This window comes from Gallus gallus, chromosome 5, assembly GCF_016699485.2.
Source record: "Gallus gallus isolate bGalGal1 chromosome 5, bGalGal1.mat.broiler.GRCg7b, whole genome shotgun sequence".
NCBI lineage: Eukaryota > Metazoa > Chordata > Aves > Galliformes > Phasianidae > Gallus > Gallus gallus.
In genome coordinates, this window is record NC_052536.1 from 13,700,755 (window position 1) to 13,714,846 (window position 14,092).

A 14,092-nucleotide genomic window follows, 5' to 3' on the forward strand; every position below is an offset into this window, starting at 1 on the left:
GCTCCTTGCTCTGGGCCAGAAAAAGGACATGGAGAGGAGACACAGCACAGCACGATGGGCACAAACTCTGATGGAAAGACCAATCAGAGCCACCTCCTGACCCACAGACTACCCCGCCAGAAAAGAAGCAGAAGCAAGAGGAGGTAGAGCAGCCAACAGCACTGTGACATGACCTCACCCATTTCCTTCCTCTGGCAGATGGTTCCTCACCACCCCCCAGTCTCTATCCCTCCCTTCTGTCTGCCCTGGTAGCTCCTGAAGTGCAGTAGCTCCTGCAATGGGGGACACGAGGGCAGGCTATGAGTCAGAGAATGGATCTCCAGCTTACAAGAGAGGCCTTTCCACCCCATGACAAGATGGAGGCCAAGAGAGAGGGAGGCGGGAGAACCCCCTGTGCTGCTGACCATCAAATCAAGCAGCCTGCCAATGGAGATGGGTGTCCTCAGTGTGTTCCCACAGCCCTAAGCACCTTCAGCCCCACCACGGCAGGCCACATCCCCCTCTCCCATGAAAGCTTTATTTACACTGCTGCTTCCAGACTGCAGCTCTTCACAAAATCAGAGAAACAGCACCCAGTCAGTGGGTTCAATGCATGGTGAGGACATGTTGAGGTTCAGGGCAGGGAGGTGGCCATGATCACAGCTGTGGCCATGCTCAGGAGGGGATGGAAGAGGGTGGTAGTGGCAAGAGTGGAGAGACCAGTGCTTAGGACTCGCCGGCCTCAAACATCTTCTTCCTGCCCTCCATGCCGGATTTCTCCTCAATGTTCTTCCTCCAGTCACCCACATCGCGGAGGTCCTTCTCCTGCAGAAGGGATAAGTGTGCATGATGAGGTGGACCCATGCGGTAACGACCCACCCAAACAGCGCCCTTTCACCCATCTACCCATGGGAGCCTCACCACAAGTGCTCAACATTTCACCTCCCCTGGAAAACTTAGCTAGAGACTCCCAATTCCACCCCTGCTGTACGTCTTTCGGGGCTGGACTCCATGTTTACAACCGCATGGGAGTTGGAGGAGGAAACATGGGGCAGGAAGGATGTTACTGAGATAAGCTCACGCTCTGCCTAGTCTATCCTGCAGAGTGATGTCATCCCTAAAAGTTGGGAGCTTATGGCTTAATGGGAGCGGAAGTGGTACCTTCTCCGTGTCCTCCTTCTTGACTTGCTTCAGGTTGGCCCGGAGGTCCATGTTGACCTTGTGCTTGGAGCCCAGCAGGGCACGCAGCATGGCATCAGCAGACATGCGCACCCGGCGCAGAGGTGGCCTCTTGAACTTGCCCCTCAGGTCAAACAGCTTCTGGCTCAGGTCCTCCAGCTGTGGAGAAGAGAAGTGGACAGAAAGAGCATGAGTTTTGTGAGACGGGCCATGTGCCGATGAGCAGCATGGAGAGGAACGAAGGATGAGTCGGATGCTCCAGTGGATGCTCACCTCCTTGTTAGTCTTCTGTAGCTTCACCTCTGTGTCATACCTTTCCTCATCCACTGAGTCTATCTTGGCATGAAGCTTTTTGCACAGTTCCTGGGAGGAAAAGTAGACAGATGTTGAGTAACAGAGCACGCCAGGCAATTCCTCTCTCCTGACCACTTCCTTCTCCTCTGTCTCTGAAAGACCCCTCTACCTCTGTTCATCCCAAAGAAGGATCAGACCACCACTCAATACCAACCACTTGCAGATGATGAAAGGTATTTTGCAACCCAGCTTCCGGTCTTTGTGCAGCCACCTTCACACAAATGCCACCCTCATGTCCTTGTACTGCCAGCCACCACCCAACACATCCCAGAGGTGCCAGTCCCTGTCTCTGCCTCCACGGTGAAGAGAGGCCCACAGGGACAGGAAATGGTCAAGATGGGAAGGACAATCTAAATGCAGCAGGCTGAGTAGTGGAGCCCAATACTTTCTGAAAGGGCTAAAGCAGTCCTTACCTGAAGTTCCTGCATGGATCCTGGGAGGGACAGAGGAGGGCAATGCTCTGCCAGGTAGTTTTGCTTTTCCACTTCTTTAGCAGCTGCTTCTTTTTCTATTTCGGTGACAGCAAGCTGGAGCATAGCACTCTGGAAAGCAGCAGGAGGGAGATCAACGTGGGTTTGGGGCAAAGGAGAACAGGATTGGAGCTCTCTATGTCCAAAATACCAGCATCTCTGAGCAAAGGAGACTCATGGGGGCTTCTGGGAAGCTCAGGATGATGCTGACCCCAGCCTCCCCCCGTACCAGAGTCTTGCTGTGTGACCTGGTAAGGTGCGTAAAATGGTATGGGGAACTCCACATTGTTCATCATGGCCTTTTCCAGGCAGAAGAGTGCCAACTGCTGGATGGGAGATGGGCTGGTCGGGACACACCATGCCCAGGCCCAGCAGTGCCACGTACCTTCAGGTGCTGCCGCCGGGCGGTGGCTGCCCTCCTCTTTTTCTGTAGGAGGGAAAAATGAGAACAAGGTAAGTTACGATGCATTCCTTCATCTTTTCTTCTTCCCCACACAATCCCACAGCTTGTCACACATTTGGTCCCCAAACCAGCTTCAGCTTCTAGCTTAGAGATATTGTGCACCATTAACCAGAGGAATCTTGCTCAGATTCCTCTAGGACTCCAAGCCCAGGGCTTATTCTCCTTCTGAAAAGTGCTACTTTGTCTCGGAGTGCTTTCCTAGCCTTCCCTGGGTCACTGGGCTAGTGGGCACCCAATGCATCCATTGAACATCAGCACCATAGGTGGGATTTTTTGCATCCCCCCTGCTGGCAAATGAGATGCGGCCCTGAAGTTGTTCGGGCAGCGCTTCCCAGCACCATCTCGTGGCCGGCTAGGGAAGCAGGAAAGGGGGAAAGCATCCAACTGCTAGCAAAGGCCCTTCGAAAGGGATTTTGCTCGCCCTTCCCTTCTTCTCCAGAAGGCATCAGGAAAGCCAGGTCATGGGACATTCTTTCCTCCCACCACTCCACAACTGCTTTGCCTACAGAGGAACTACAAAGTGAGGATCGATGCTATGAGCTCTGCTAAAGGGAAAAGCCCAGCAGGACACACTTACCTCTTCACTATGCAGGGAGAGTAGATGGGCGAGGAAGGGAAGGAAGAGAAAGGGGAGAAAAAGGCAGTTAGCATCTTCATTGGAAACAAGCAGAGGAGTATGTATGTAAAAGTTGGCAGCTGAACAAAAGGTTGAACACCAGCAACATAGCGGAGACAGAAAATGGGAACTTACTCAGACATCTTGCTTTAGATGGTTGTGAACCTGCAACAAGAACCAAAATAATTCACAATTATTCGTGCTAGCATTGGCTTTCTTGGGTTTAAGAACAAAGCCAGATTCCCCTAGACACCAAAAAGAGGAACAACAACTGTGCTCATATTTCCCAACTTCTTCAAATTTCCATCACAGAGGGAACTGGGCTGCAGTTTGTGGATGAAAGGTAAACATGTGCCAGCTCACAGCCACACGTGCACTGGGACAAGTGGTGCATGGCTGGAAAAAGACAGATTGTGACAGTACTCCCTATAGGCTTGTCTTTTCCTTGGCTCAACTATGTACCACTTCACACAATGAAGTAAGAAGGAGGATAAAAGTAATTTTACATCTGTTGTTCTTTCATACAGCCCTCATAGTATAGGCCTGTAGCAAACTGAAATCAGATATTTTAGGCTTTAATCTTGTTGTCTACTAAAGGGGGAAAACTGTACTGACACAGCCATAGACAAGAATCATCCCAAAGACTGGGGAGGCTTCTGGCATAGGGAACAGAGTCAGGAAGTGACCATTGGTGACAAGGATTGCTAGCACGTGTGTGCACTGCATGGGGCAGGGGAGAAAGCTCAGCACAGACAGTGAAGCATAGTGCTGAAGGCTATTGCTAAGTTGGCAAAGGCATGGAGAGATTTCTCAGGGAAAGGTACCTTTCAATGCCAATTCCTCCCCATAAATGCAGCTTTACTTATTAGAGCAGTGTTTCCTGCTCATAGCCACCGATGGGTCCAGCAGGAGCACTGGCCGAGCCCAAATGAAGGCATTCCCTTATAGAGAAGTGAACCCCCTAATAGACAGCAATCTGCAGACCTGGGAGGCAAAATGTTAACGGGGTCGTTGCCTGAGGAGGAGGTAAAGGCTGCAGGGCCAAGCTCCCCGAGGAAACCTTATCCTGGAAAATGTGCGGGCACAACACATTGCTGGGAAGAGGGGGGGGGGAGGGGGGTGGGGAAAGTGCTTCTAAAAATGGCTGGGGAGCTGCACAAGGAGCTGCAGCTGTCTCCTCAGACGCAGCCAGGCCCCGTGACTCAGGGAGGTTGGGGCGACGCGAGGCAAAAGCCACCACAGGTGGATGAGGAGCAGGAGCTATTTTTGCTGGCGTTCCCATATCCGTGCACCCTCACTGAAAGCGCAAAAGGCGTGGGGGAGCAATGCCAGATCAGCCCCATAGCGGGGTATGGTCAGTAACAGGGACTCCAGTCCTTGAGTTACGGAAACTCAGGTGCTGAGGGGCAACCTGGGGAGGAAGGGGCTGCACGCAGCAGGCAGAGGGAGGGGTGCAGATGGGGAGAATTGCAAGGTGCCACAGCGGAGGATGCTTTTTCCTACTAGGGAGGAGTTAGGGAGACGAAGGCAGAGCATAAAACCAAGTGAGGATGAAACCAAAGGCAAAGAAGGCAGCTGGGAAAGGAAGAGGGAGAGCTCCCGATGCACAGACCCTCTGACCGACATAGGACAGAGATGGATTTATTAGCACCCCCATCTCTCCAAGCATTTACCTCCCCAACATTCAGGTGAGCAAATCTGCCTCCCTGCAACCCCGGTAAGAGCAAGCTGGTCAGTAAGAGACATGCATAAGGGCTCACCCGAGTCCGGAGAAGGAACAGAGAGCCCCGCTGGCCGGCCAGGACTGACTGGCAAGCCGCAAGCAGCTGGCCGGGGAAGGAGGTATAAAAGGGCTTCTCGGGTGGCTCAGCAGAAAATCCACCTTCTCTTTAAGGGCATGGAGACCTTCTCAGACCAATGGTGTGCAAGAGCCCCCATGCACCTCCCTTGGCTGGGGCAGGCCAGGCAGCCCCTGCAGGAGAGGAGCAGCTCTGCCCTTGGGGAACACTGGCTGGAAGGAGCCCGCAGCATACGCATCACCCCACCAACATTCAGCCACCGGCAGCACATAGGAGAGCCATCCCTGAGCGAGCCATTCAGTGCCAGCATCTTCTTTTAACCTCAGTTACCACACAGAAAAATATGTGCTGCTTCTCCTCCCCACGTGAAATATTTTAATACTAGGTGTAAAGTTTTTATTAAGAAAGAACAAAACCACTCAAGGCTATGGAGCTGCTGCTGCTGGGTAACCCCATGCTACCAGCAAGTGAGGCAACCTCAAATCCACATACCCATGGCGCAAGCGAGAGACAGATAGAAATGGCACTGGAAATATTCACCAGCCCTATCCACAGCAGATGTAGCATGTGTGTGTAGGGGATCCCATGGAGACAAGAGCCCAAACAGCTCTTGTCCTCCTCCCACGGCCCAGGCGCTCCCTCCCCTGTCAGCCAAAGGGTTTTAAGCTGATTCAGATGTGGCTGCGACAAATTCTTCTCTTGGATGTTACAGATAGCAGCAAACATGCTGCTGCAGACTTCCTGTAACATCATGCACACAGCACTGCACATACTGTAAAGGAAGACTAAGAGCTCAAGATGGGACAGGCATCCTGTGTGGGTAAGGCTGGGTCTGCTCAGGATTAGTCACGCTGAAATGTTGAGAGCTAGATGGTTTGAGTAGTGAAATCACCACAACCCTCCTACATCAGGACTCTTGGTGTCACTTCATGGCCTGTAGATGAGAGATATCACCCCGTAGATCCTCCTAAGTTGCCTGCCTCTCCCAATTCAAGCCAGTTTCTCAGAAAAATAAAGAACAGGGACTAAAGTAAGTACAGTCAGAAACAGACAGCAGCCACCCTCAGCAGCCAGGAGCAGCACTCACCCACTGAGAAGTTGTTTCACATTTCCTTCACTACCAAATCCTTAGGCCATATTTGGCTCTAAAGTTAAACCAACTCTTTATTACCCTTACCAAAGATTCTCCAGTCATTTTCTCCAGCTCCCTACAGAATTACATGCACTGCTGTCCCACCGAGTCCTCCAGATGGCAGCTCTCCTTTCACTTCATTTCTTCAGGTCAGTGCAGAGAGTGGGTTGAAGGAACACAAAGAAAAGTCCCATGAACCAAACGTTGGTTAACAGATTAGTGAGATACAGGAGTCCTCGAGGGTAAGATGTGGTAATAGGGTGAGCGAAAGGCTGAATCTCTCAGTCTGCAAAGAAACTTCCCTGGAGCTGCCTTGCAAAGAGGTTAAACCATAGGGCAGCAGCCCTCCAAAAAAAGAAAGGGGCCCCAGATCTAGACTGAGGAAGAAACCCAGTGAGCAGCTGGAAGAAAAAAAAAAAACAAAAACCAACAAAAAAGCCCACAAAACAATAGTTAACATTAAGAAAAACAGAGGTTTCCAAGTGAAGTAATGCAAGTGTTTGAGCGACAAATGAACGAGTTCCTTGCAGAAAAACCCAAGGAGAGCATAAGGAAGCTCCATGCAAGTCCTTCAGGGAAGACTGTGAGCAGTCAGCTGTCTTAGCTCTGAGAACATGGAACAGGAATGCGAGCATTGTGCGGGAACCAAGAGTGGACACAGAGTTCAAGTTTGGGTACCTTTCCCATGGAGTAGACCAGCCTCCATCCCTTGTTCCTCTCCCCTCGTGCTAAAGCAATGCACCAGGGACATGGGCCACCAATCTCAGAGCACATCCACCTGCCTGCAAAGCTGCTCAGAAGCAAAGGTTCACACTTACAGGAGGTTCTGCATCGTGTTGTAGAGACGCTCAAACGTGACGCTTCTGGACCAGGTTCCTCCAGGGAACCAGCACATGATGGAAGCACTGGGCTGATGGATCTGTGCAAGCTGCCTCTCACAGCCATCTCCCCACCTTTACACCGATGTTCTTCTCCTCAGCACCCTACTAGCATTGAGTGGACAGGGACTAGTCCAACCCGTTACTACAGATGACTACATCATCTCAGGCAGAACAACTGAGCAATCCAGTGGCTGGCTCTCTTCTTACCCAAAAAGAACATGAGACTGAGGCACATTGAACTACAAAATGGCTTGGGTTAGAAGGGACCTTAAAAGACCGTGCAGTTCTAACCCCCTGACACGGAGGTGATATGTACTTGCATCCTTAGGAACAAAAGTTCCCAAGAAAAGTCTTCTTCAAACTGGAGCACAGGGGATTTCCTTACATTAAGACTGAAAAACGACATTCAGCCTCTGCTTAAATGAGTCCTTTTCCCCCTCCCTCTAGTGTGTCTCTAAGAGCTCCCCATGCTGTACTTCTGCCAGTACCAGCCTCTAGGAACTGCTGCAAAGAAAGGCCACCACCTTTGCATCTTGTCAGCACATACCCCACACCAACAGTCATCTCATTTGCCCATGAGATGGACTTAAGGTTATTTTCCTTTTGGCTTTTCTTCTTCAGCCATTATGCCTGTTTAGCTCCATGCCATCTTCCTTGACAGGGAGTGCTTCAGGCATGCTATGTTGACGCCACCAGGCTGCAGGGACATCTCTAAACCCACCAGTAGGTCCTGATGGCACTCTTGGATTTTCAGTGGGTAGCGTGCCCTCACAAGTTCATAGGCTGCTAGCAGTCTCATGCTGTGCTTGACCATCAGGTATTGGATGACACAGGTAGGGCCTAAGGAGTAACCATCCCTGCAGTGAATGAGAACACGCTTCCCTTTCTCCATCAAGGCTTCGATGCACTCGTTGATGACCAGGAAGCATGGCTGCCTTATTTCATGAAGATTTCCATGCAGGAAAGCCTGGATGTCAACCCTGAGGCGTGACCAGTTGTGCCTAAATCCTCCCCTCCCACATGTGCAGGGGATGATGCTCAGTCTGTGGTCACTGGGCAGGCTGCTCATGTCAATGATGTTGTCAATGCCATTTGTGCACAGCGCCCGGCCGCTGTAGGCTGCATTGAGGTTCCCCAGGTAGATGTAGTCAGTTATCTGAGCAATTATGGGTCCTGCGAAGGGGAAATGTGCAGATTCTTCTGATTTGGGACCAGGGGGCTCTTCGCAGTGAGAGTTCTTCTTCCAGCTCCCTCTGCGAGGTTTCTTGGAGCCAGCACAAGGCAGAAGACTGCAATCAGGCTCAGGGATCCAGGATGGTGGTGAGAAGAGGGAGAAGTGGCTGGAGAGTTTGGCCTTGGAAGGGGAGTTTGCTGAACGAGGCATAGGAGAAGCAGGTGCAAGACTGGGTCTGAGGGCACAGGAACGGGATGCCATCTGCAAAACAGGAAAGGACAGGTGAGACAGCAGAAACTCATTTCTCCAGCTGCAGGGGCAAGGAGACATGAGCTGGCATTTAGACTCCAACGCATCAGTAGGTACTAGAGACTCCAAAGGCCTTGTACATCATCAGCACAAACACCCAGCCCATTCCCATGGACGGAAGCATAAATATACTTTAAGTGTTCACCTGGACCTGCAGACTGCTCCACCAGCCCCGGAGTGTTGTGTTGTTGGAACAGCCATCTCCTGCTGGCGCTGGCGATAAGGAGCAGTGAGTCCCACCACGCTGAACGGCAACAGGCACCACATCCCCATGGTTCTCTTCACGGGCCTCACTTCTACTTATTATCAGGTTTGGACAAGAGGCTGTAGGAATACTACAAGTCAGTATAGGCATGCACAAGTACTCGAGTGCCTTCGTGAGCAGCAGGAACATCTGCTTCCTGAACAACAGCTTCCAGTGATGAGAAGCTGTATTCATAAGTGAGGAGTCCTAAGCTCGGATCTCGCTTCTCACAAGGACTTTCCCACTTCCATCACAGGCACATAACGCAGAAAGTGCCTTAGTCCCTACCCCTGGAAAAGCCAACAGCTAACACCTCTGCCCAACTCTGAAGCGGTGCCTTGAGCAGCTGATGGGTCTGGATGGTGATCCATCCAGCATTCCCCTGGGATAGAATTACTGCAGTGACCTGACACCTGATCACAGTCCTCCCTGGATCTGGGCAACTTCAGACATTGCTGAAGAACAGAACGGGAGCCAGAACATGTCTGGAGAACAGACTGAGACAGTCGTGTGCTTAAATGAGTACGGTTTCAACACGTCTCCACTCTCAAAATGTCTTTTAGGTGGTCTGTGCCAAACCAAAGCAGCAGTGAGAATACCATCTTAGGGAAAAAAAAAAAAAAAAGAAGAAGAAAAAAAGTGACCATAAGGCTTAAAAAACAAAGAACAGAAAAAAACAGAACTTGAGAAATCTCATTGTATAGAACTCTGGCAGCTATGGAGACCCTCAACAGCCTCATCTACCTGTGCAACGCTGAGAAAGAGCCATGGGAGAAGAGAGCTGCAGGGAGGTCGGCCTCTGGAAGGTCTTCCGAAGGTTCCTCAGAATCCAGCCTGGGAAGGGAAGAGATGAGCTCAGACTGGAGAACAACCCGGCACCCAGCCCCAATGGACACCTCTGAAGAACGCTGCCCATACCCGAAAGTCAGAGGTGGTTTGGCATAAGTGCAATCATAGTAACACAGCACGGATGCCTTCAGGAATTTTCTTCTGGACTTTGCAAATGTGAACATGTCCTTTGTCATATCCAGAGTAAAGTTCCCCAGTGGCTTTTTGTAAAATCAAGGCCAAGTACTTCAACTAGGCTGCCAAAACCTCGGCTCCTGTGCTCTGAGCCTACTGTCTTCCCAGATACCATTCATGGGGTTTCAAACAAAATACGGGCCTGGGTTTTAATTTATTTTGTTTTTTTTTTTACAAGTTGAGGCCTCATTTCAAAACAGTTGAACTCTTATTCTCAATTAACTTTAAGGTATCAGATCTGCTCAAACTGAACTCCAGTGAGTGCGCATTTTGTGTGAAGCTATCATGGCTGGATGAGAAGTCCCCCTTTGTTGGCATGCAGGCACTCACCCACCTGTGACACCATTCTTCTTTGGGGGGCACTTTTTGCCCTGCATGAAAGCCACTGCATCCTCCTGCTGCTTCTCTGGTGACTCCATCCTGCTGAGCTCTGAGATATGGAAAAATCAGAGGTTTAGATTTTTCTGTTGGACTACAGGGTTGGGACCAAAGGAGCTTTTTAGGAGCAGGAATGACCTCTTTGCATCCATTATCAGTCCTGGCTTGTTTGGGGAAGGAGGTTTTCTCCTGCCTGCAGATACAGAAGTGATCCCAAAGAGAAGGGGTCCCGAAGACACCTCCATGTCATGAGACATGATCCAGAAGCAAAATAGAATTGTGGAATTGCTTGAGTTGGAAGGGACCCTTAAAGGCCATCTGGTCCAATTCCCCTGCAATGAGCAGGGACACCTACACCAGATCAAATGCTCAGAGCCCTGTCCTGCCTGACCTTGAATGTCTCCAGGGACAGGGCATCCACCCCCTCTCTGGGCAACCTGTGCCAGTGCCTCACCATCCTTACTGTAAAGAACAACTCCTTCATATCCAGTCAAAATCTCCCCTCTTTTAGTTTGAAACCATTTCTCCTTGTCCTATCAGAACAGACCCTGCTAAAGAGTCTGTCTCCTACTTTCTTATAGCCCTCTGCATAAGCCCTGCCAGGGCAGGAACAGCAGCAGCCAGGCTGCAACGGAGGGGGCAAGAGGTAAGAAAAAGGGTAGGAATTGAGCTAGGAGAAGTGGCAGGGAGTGTGTGTATATACATATAAATAAGAAATGTTTTAAAATGCTCATTATCTGCAATTGAACAGTGAGCATTGCTGTAACTAGGCAAGGAGGTGACGCTAACAGAATCCAGATCAGTGCACCTGCAAAGAGGTTCATTTTATTTATCCATAAATAATTGATGTCCCAGCACTCAAGTCTTTCAACTCCCTTGAACATACATCCTCAGAGAAACCACACACAGGGGTCAGCCTATCTGGCCCTTAGAATCTGAGCTCAAAACCTTTATGGCTCACAGAGCCGTGAATCAGACGCCCGCTTGCCTTAAAGTACAAACTGCATGGCGCCGAGAGCACAGCATCCCGGTTATGGAGGCACCCGGAAGGGAAGGCGATGGGGGAAGGGGGGAGGGATGGGAGAAAGAGAAGGGGATCGGGAAATAAGGGCGACAGGAAGGGGCTCTTTGCCTCTGTGAGAAACCCTCAGCAGTCCACTCCCCACTCAGCCACAACTGCAGCACAAAGACTCCCGCGCTCCCTCCGTGACCCCACACTCTTCCCTCTCCCCCTCCCCAGGGCAGCCACCCCCCCATCGCACAGGACCCTGCCCCAAAGCATCCCCCCTAGGCGGGCATTTTACCGTGGGCAGGGGCACGCAGCCAGCACCGCAGGGCCAGGACCCTCGACCCCCCAAGCAGACCCCCGCTCTCCCCCCGCGGGTGAGCAGCAGCAGCAGGGCAGCCTGGGAGATGTAGTTTAGGTGCTAAGCACAGCCCAGAGATGCACAGGGGAGGCAGTCCTCCACCTCCCCTCCAGGATGGGGGCACTGACTTCCCAACTCCTGCCTTGCACGCCCCTTGCACTGAGCCCACCCATCCCACGGGCCTTCGCCGCTTTTCCAGGCAAACAAAAGCAAACCATGCTTTGCCTCCGGGTTTCAAGCCAGAAGGCATCCTGCTCTCCGTATCTTGTTCCCTTTTCTCTCCCTCTGCAGCCACATTAAAAACGTTCCTTGAAAGAAAAAGCTGCAATTGGCATAAGATCCTGCAAGTCCTGGAGCTGAGAAGTTTTAAAAAAGAAACACGTCGCATGGCAAAGTTTCCCAATGATATGGTGAGATAAATATTCGTTAACTAGCATCATTATAAAACAGGCACGCTCGTTCCTCGTGAGGGAAGCTTAGATAGTCTCCAGTGCGCAAAAACCGTGAGACTAGCCAAAAAATCTGAGCTGGAGGACAGCCAGCGCATAGCCAGGCTGAACGATGACAGCCCATAATCATTTTTGTCTCACAGCAGACAAACGGTGACAAGCGTGTGTCATGCTCAGCATTCGCCTGGTGCCGATTTCCAGGCTGATTTCTTGAAGCACACGGACAAATAGTCATAAAAATCACCAAATGAGGGAATAATTCTCTTTGAGAGAGTCTCCTCCATGTCACCTGCCCCAGCCCCAAGCAGGGCCACCACCAGGGCTGGATCCAGAGCTATGTCCTGCTCAGAGCCACACGGCAAGAACTTCCTCAGGTATGGAGATCTCGCACCCCACCCAAGGTCTGACCACCCTCGGGATGATTTCCCTCTTCCCCTTCACGCCAATTGCATTTCTCTTGCCATTAGGGTTTGTGGCTTTGGGCTTTGCAGCCAGACATAGCCATGGCTTGTTGCTTCTTGCTGGTCAACCGTGTTCAACAGACTCCTCCTGGTCTGTGAGGAGGAGACCCAGGCATGCACCACAGCAGCAGGTTTTTCTCTCCTGCACAAACTTCTGTTTCTAGAGGAAGGATACCCAGATAAAGAGGCAGAGCTCTAACTGGGACCACCGAGGACACGGAGACCCAGATCATTCAACACGTACCTGCCCTGCCCTCTAGATGCAGACATGGGAATCCAGCACAGGCACTCACTGAGATTTCACTTTCAATTAACATTGCTTTCTTTTATCTTTTACTGCAGCATCTTCCTCTTCCTCCAGAAGCACATCTCCATGCTCGGTCCTCCAAGTGCACAAGGAATGTCATTTGGACAAGAGACACAGTGGCAACGAGGGGACAACCAACCAGCCTTGCTAAGGCTATAGGGACATGCTGATGGACAGGCAAGAAGAACCCAGCCTTTCTGCCCACCAGACTTAGCACAAGATGGAGCCATCCCCCTTCCTATGAATAGGCTCCCACATGAGCTGTGCTCAAGAGTTAAATAAGTTACCATCCCCTCACCCTTCCCTCTTGAGGGAGCAGATCAGCAGGTGGATTTACGCCTCACTGAGGCTCACCTGGGGCACTAGTACACCTGCCCTGATGAGCACTTACCCATTGGGTCCCAGCTGCCCCCAGAAATCTCACCCAGCAGCTTTCCCTTCTGCATCACCCCCCCCTCCAGCTTGATTTAAGGCTGAAGCTTTAACTCACTCAGCATCCTTCCTTAAGTATTTCTCAGGTGACTGATTTCCTCCTCCATTTCATTAAGGGCACCCAGCTCATGCTGTTCTCCCAGCAGAAGCCAGACTCCACTTGTTATAGCCATCCCCAAACAACCCTGTAATTTCTCCCCCCCCCCCCTCTCACAGCAAAGGCAAAACCTAAGGAACATTTATTAAGAAACAGGCGCAGTAGTTTTTTATAGTTAAGCTTGGGTCATTAATCTCTATCAGGAGCTTTCATAATCTTCCTCAGCCTCACCGTATTTGTTTAACTCTCTGATAGTCACTCCATGGGTCTTGGGATAATTGCAGATTAACTGCTTTTCAGTATTAATGGTTCTTCATTAATGCTTTGGGCTCTCTCCACTCCGGAGCCTCCAGCTTCCTACAGGCTGCCTGGTGCAAATTACTTCCCTTTTGTAGTTTGAGGCCAAATACACTGAAACGAGCCCAATTCTTTGTGCAATGGCTGTTTCTTTTTAGCAAAAGGCCGGGAGAAAGAAGGCTTTTCCTGGTGTATTTTGGAGTAAGAGCAATTTCTTTGCCAGGAACAGAGTGGGGTCAGGCAGCATCTGTGCCAATCTAGCTTAAGACTTCTCAGCTGAATTAAAATTCTCTTAAGAGCAATCCCCTTCTCTGTCAGCTCATTGAAATACTAATTCAGGGAGCTGGGAGGCTCCTGAGGCTGCAGACAACCCAGAGGATCCACCTCAAAACAGGAGGGATTTTTACTTACTCACCTCAAGGCACCACGAAGCAGCATGCGAGGGCACAAGCAGCCCGCAGACTCCATGAAACCCACACAGAACTGACAAAGAGGGCTGCAACTCAGCCTTAATGAGCATAGCATTCACAAGGTGGTTTCCTAAGGGGGTGGGTCGAGCACTGGGATGGGCTGCCCACAGAAGTGGTGGAGTTCCCATTGCTGGAGGTATTTAAGAGATATATGGACTAAGGCACATAGTTCAGTGGTGGAACCTGTTAGGTGACAGTTGGCCTCAGTGAT

General features: G+C 50.9%; 1 protein-coding gene across 3 annotated transcripts; it reads right to left on the reverse strand.

The window, feature by feature from the left end:
• Positions 1-503: 503 nt before the first annotated feature.
• Positions 504-13,899, reverse strand: TNNI2 (troponin I2, fast skeletal type). 3 transcript variants are annotated; one of them, NM_205417.2, is made up of 8 exons: positions 4,822-4,881; positions 3,197-3,226; positions 3,023-3,029; positions 2,368-2,409; positions 1,926-2,054; positions 1,432-1,521; positions 1,141-1,317; positions 504-804 (listed from the first exon to the last, which is right to left on the reverse strand). In NM_205417.2, exons 2-8 carry the CDS (start codon positions 3,202-3,204, stop codon positions 706-708), a joined length of 552 nt encoding a protein of 183 aa, NP_990748.1. In that variant the 5' UTR covers positions 3,205-3,226; positions 4,822-4,881; the 3' UTR covers positions 504-705. The 3 variants fall into 3 exon arrangements, 2 of the variants coding, with proteins under 2 accessions (NP_990748.1, XP_046797449.1); XM_046941493.1 differs by having other exon boundaries at positions 4,046-4,881; XR_005860032.2 differs by lacking the exons at positions 504-804; positions 1,141-1,317; positions 1,432-1,521; ... (1 more) ...; positions 2,368-2,409; positions 3,023-3,029 and adding exons at positions 8,502-8,680; positions 9,345-9,434; positions 9,958-10,053; positions 13,827-13,899 and having other exon boundaries at positions 4,822-8,308.
• Between the last annotated feature and the right edge of the window lie 193 nt (positions 13,900-14,092).

Bases quoted from the DNA above. Each gene is read 5' to 3' on its own strand.
- TNNI2 (NM_205417.2), bottom strand. The intron at 1,522-1,925 runs GTAAGGACTGCT...TTTTCCTCCCAG, and splicing joins GATCCATGCAGGAACTTCAG to GAACTGTGCAAAAAGCTTCA. The intron at 805-1,140 runs GTACCACTTCCG...TCCCTTCTGCAG, and splicing joins AGAAGGAGGACACGGAGAAG to GAGAAGGACCTCCGCGATGT.